Source organism: Penaeus japonicus, unplaced genomic scaffold (genome assembly GCF_977035675.1).
Source record: "Penaeus japonicus unplaced genomic scaffold, GWHDUDI00000001_assembly GWHDUDI00000027, whole genome shotgun sequence".
Taxonomy (NCBI): domain Eukaryota; kingdom Metazoa; phylum Arthropoda; class Malacostraca; order Decapoda; family Penaeidae; genus Penaeus; species Penaeus japonicus.
The window spans coordinates 20,324,053-20,329,052 of NW_028234429.1; the positions used below are offsets into that span (position 1 = coordinate 20,324,053).

Below are 5,000 nucleotides of genomic sequence, written 5' to 3' on the forward strand. Positions count from 1 at the left end.
GACGAGGCACCGGACGGGGGTTGGGGATGGGTTGTTACTTTCGGATGCTTCATCATTGCTGTGAGTTATGCTTTGCTGTTCGTCTGTCGTACGTGCATGCGTGTGTGTGTATATATTTCATGCAAGATATTCATTATCGAAAAAAGGAATTTTTTTTTTGTTTTTTCAGTGCGGCAATAGCTTCATATTGCACGCTCATAGAAAGGGACTTGGGATCAGGGCTAAGATTAGCAGCGTTTCAGTGCTGTTTCCCTCTGCATGCATGCGTTACGGTTTCTCTTTTATATAACCTTTAGATCGTGTTTACATGATTGAAGCTCTTTTAAACGTGAAAAAGAAAACAAACAAACAAACAAATACGTGAGTGATTACATAGCTAATGAAGAAAGTCAGATCTTTTGTTCTGACTTCTTTTTTTTTCTTTTTTTTCTTTTTTTTAATGAGGAGATGCTTTAGGGCGTGTCAAAGAAACAAACAAATAAAAAGTACAAGGGTTTTAAATATCACGAATTGACCTTCTCTGCGTGGAACAATCAGACACAATCTGCATAATTATCTAATCAGCGTAGTTTAGCTACTGAATGAAATTATATATAGAGAGATAGATAAATAGATAGATATGTAGATAGATATATAGATAGATATATGCAAATGCACACACACACATGCATATGTGTGTATGTTTATATATATATGTACAATCTATCCATACGTGTGTGCATGTGTGTGTGTGTGTGGATCTATTTCTCTCTCTCTCTCTCTCTCTCTCTCTCTGTCTCTCTCTCTCTCTCTCTCTCTCTCTCTCTCTCTCTCTCTCTCTCTCTCTCTCTCTCTCTCTGTCTTTCTCTCTTCTCTCTCTCTCTCTCTCTCTCTGTCTTTCTCTCTCTCTCTCTCTCTCTCTCTCTCTCTCTTTTCTCTCTCTCTCTCCTTTCTCTCTCTCTCTCTCTCTCTCTCTCTTCCTCTCTCCCCTTTCTTTCTCTCTCTCTCTCTCTTTTCTCCTTTCTCTCTCTCTCTCTCTTTCTCTCTCTCTCTCTATTTTTCTCTCTCTCTCCCTCTCTCTCTCTCTCTCTCTCTCATTGTCTCTCTCCATCTCTTCTCTCTCTCTCTCTCTCTCTCTCTCTCTCTCTCTCTCTCTCTCTCTCTCTCTCTCTCTCTCTCTCTCTCTCTCTCTCTCTCTCTCTCTCTCTCTCTCTCTCTCTCTCTCTCTCTCTCTCTCTCTTTCTCTCTCTCTCTCTCCCTCCCTCCCTCCTTCATACAAAAACATCGAATATCATAACGTACAGCAACCATCCCCCAAATGCCAAACAGAACAGAATCGAAATGCTATTCGCACTTGACACTGGGTTGACACAGAAAGCCAAGTGTACAGCAGGAAGTTCACGAGTTATGTCATCATGAAGGTTGCTTATTATATCACCAATTGCCAATACAGCCAATTCGATCCATCCATCGACAGTGACATTAAGGTGTGTTCTTCCTCTAAAACCATTTCCATTCGCGAAATCATCCTTATTCCGTTCGTGAGAGTGAAAAGGAAAGGAGGCTCGAATCCTTTTACGTAAGTCCGCCTCCTTCCATCCAGCCTGGAACTTATACAACCTCTGATTCGCCTTATATAAGCTTTTTCTTCTTCTGTTATGTGATTGTAACCCATAAAAAAGATTTAGAGATTAATGGTAGAGTATCTGAGGGCGTGAAAGTTTAAAACAACCGTAAAAGGGTGAATTATACAACTTTTCTTATACAACACATATGCGGTGAATGCCCTCAGGCCCTGGATCCCGTTTTCTGTTGAAAAGACAAATGATTAGCAGGCTTTTCTGTTCCCCGATTCTTTCTTGTCACAGTTTCCGTTACTCTAGCTCTTTATTATATAATCTTAATGGTGAATATGATTAGTTGTATACTTGCGTGAAAGTATGATTAAACTATTATTATTTTTTAGAATATATTTACATTATTTTATTCTTCCCGTTTTCTTCTCTCATCACTATTCTGGCAGAAATATCTTCTGATTTCTTATTTTACAGCTTCAGTCATTCCTTCTCCTTACATTCTATTCCTTTCTTGTATTTTAGACTTCGTATTTCTGCCCCCTTCACATATTTGAAAAATAGACGTGATATAGCCATTTTTGTATCGCTGTCATTGAAAAGGCAATTTATTTCTAAGATCATATTATTTCGGATAAAACGTTACACATTTAGAACGTAGCTAAAGCATCACCTTTTTTGTACGTATAACACCCAATTTACTGTAACAGGTCGAACGCATTTTTTCTCCCAGCTGTTAGGTATCTCATGCCCGAAGGATAGAGAACGAGTGAGAGTGAGAGTGACCGAACGAGTATGGTTCTGGTGACGTCACTCACTTCCGTTTTTGCCCTTATATGGTGGTGCTTGTTTCTATAAATAGATTGTGTGGGTGTGATTTTGCTTGTGATTTTGTTTGTTTGTTTGTTTTGTGCGGGAGGGAGAGAGGGAGAGGGAGAAGGAAAGTGAGAGAGAGGGAGAGAGAGAGAGAGAGAGATGGAAAGTGAGAGAGAGAGAGAGAGAGAAGGAAAGTGGGAGAGAGAGAGAGAGAGAGAGAGAGAGAGAGAGAGAGAGAGAGAGAGAGAGAGAGAGAGAGAGAGAGAGAGAGAGAGAGAGAGAGAGAGAGAGAGAGAGAGAGAGAGAGAGAGAGAGAGAAGGAAAGTGAGAGAGAGAGAGAGAAGGAAAGTGAGAGAGAGTGTATGAGAATGTGAGAGAAAAAGAGAGAAAAAGAGAGAAAGAGGGAAAAAAAAGAGAGAGAGAGAGAGAGAGAGAGAGAGAGAGAGAGAGAGAGAGAGAGAGAGAGAGAGAGAGAGAGAGAGAGAGAGAGAGAGAGAGAGAGGGAGAGAGAAAGAGAGAGAATGAGAGAGAAAGAGAGAGAGAGAGAGAAAGAGACAGTGAGAGAGAGAGAGAGAGGGGGGGAGAGAAAAAAATAGAAATAGAGAGAGAAATAGAGAGACAGACAGATGGAGACAGAGACAGGGAGAGAGAGAAAAAGACCATGATAGTATAAAAAATGCAAGCATATACGTACACCTTTGTCTGAGTTTCTCACTCTCTTTCTCTCTGCCTTTCTCGCTCCCACTCTCTCTCTCTCTCTTCGTCCCTTCTCACTCCAACATCCGATTTAACGTTATTTTTTTGTTTGCTGTTTCTCAATATTATCCTTGGCCTTCTTGCAAATCCAACGACACGGTTAGGCAACGTGCGTTACTCATCCTTGTCATTATATTTCTTCCTTCTTTCCCTTTTCCCTTTTGCAACCTTTTCTCGAAGTCACCTTGATCTGTAATCATTGCACGATTTTGGGGTCAAAAGAAAGAAATACAAGATAATTGTTAAAGAGTTTTACAGTGGACGTATAGATAAAGATATATGTATATATATGTATACACATACACATACACGCACACATACACACACACACACATATGTATATATATATATATATATATATATATATATATATATATATATATATATATATGTTTATACATATAAATATAGATATAAATATGAATAGGTGCAGGAGACCCTAACATGTCCAAACTCCCCTGATTAAAAAATCCAATGATAACCGGGACACCGAAGCCAATTAATTAGTAAATTAATTAATTAATTAATTAACTTATTAATTAATTAATTAATAGTAAACTAATGAATTAATTAATAGTAATTAATTCATTAGTCAATTAGCTAGTAGGATAATCTACTGCAAGGTCAAGAATGTCGAGGTGATTAATTATTTTCAGGGACACAAACATGTTCATACATGTTGATGACTGCAAGTATTTTTTTTTCTTGAAGGGGGTCGTTGCTTGAATTCCTATTGATGACCTTCTGAAAAAAGGCTCTTCATATATATGCATATATACATATACATTAAGCCCTACATATATAAATGCACAATTGTTCTATCTGCATGTGAGGGATTAGGAAATAACACATGTAGATTTTGTCCAATTTTGTCTCTTGGAAGGTTTCGATAACATGACTTCTGAAATCGGAATCACCCTTCAGACACCTGTCGAAAAATCAAGGAAGAAAATAAGTAGCTGGCATCTCAGACTCTTCCCTACTTTCCGATAATAATAGTAATTTAGGGATGATATGGTATATATATATATATATATATATATATATATATATATATATATATGTATATGTATATACATACATACATACATACACATATATATATACATATATACGTATATATTTGTATGTATATATATATATATATATATGTGTGTGTGTGTGTGTGTGTGTGTGTGTGTGTGTGTGTGTGTGTGTGTGTGTGTGTGTGTGTGTGTGTGTGTGTGTGTGTGTGTGTGTGTATATATATATATATATAATATATATAATATATATAATATATATAATACATATAATACATATGATATATATGATATATATGATATATATAATATATATAGAGAGAGAGGGAGAGAGAGAGAGAGAGAGAGAGAGAGAGAGAGAGAGAGAGAGAGAGAGAGAGAGAGAGAGAGAGAGAGAGAGAGAGAGAGAGAGAGAGAGAGAGAGAGAGAGAGAGAGAGAGAGAGAGAGAGAGAGAGAAAGAGAGAGAGAGAGAGAGAAAGAGAGTATATGAATAGACAAGTAGACAGAGGGATGGAGACAAGCATAGTAGACGCGTAGTTGGACAGAAAAAGAGAGGTAAACATGACATGGTTTCACATCCTCCCAGTTGTTCCAGTCGAGTAGAAACTGCGAGTCCTCTCATTCACAGGATGTTGAAATAACCTCTTTTACATCATCGGAAATTATAACACAATTCTAAATACAAAAAGTGATTCAGTTATCTATATTACCGGTTTTCTTTCTAACCTACCGTTTTCTATATGATTTTGGCATAGGAAAGTGCTATGATTGAAAGTGCTAATAAGATTCTTCACTTAAAATGAACGACCTAATGGGAATTGATAAATAATATAACCTTTGATTGTTTTTCTC

The 5,000-nt window shown here is 37.3% G+C and overlaps 1 protein-coding gene across 1 annotated transcript in view; it reads left to right on the plus strand.

The window, feature by feature from the left end:
* Positions 1-5,000, plus strand: part of LOC122267883 (monocarboxylate transporter 13-like) — a 9,265-nt gene that overhangs the window by 691 nt on the left and 3,574 nt on the right. Inside the window, exon 1 of the mRNA XM_043038076.2 lies at positions 1-60. This exon is cut by the window's left edge and continues 691 nt beyond it. Coding sequence (XP_042894010.2) covers positions 1-60 — 60 coding nt within the window. The remainder of the gene's footprint in view (positions 61-5,000) is intronic.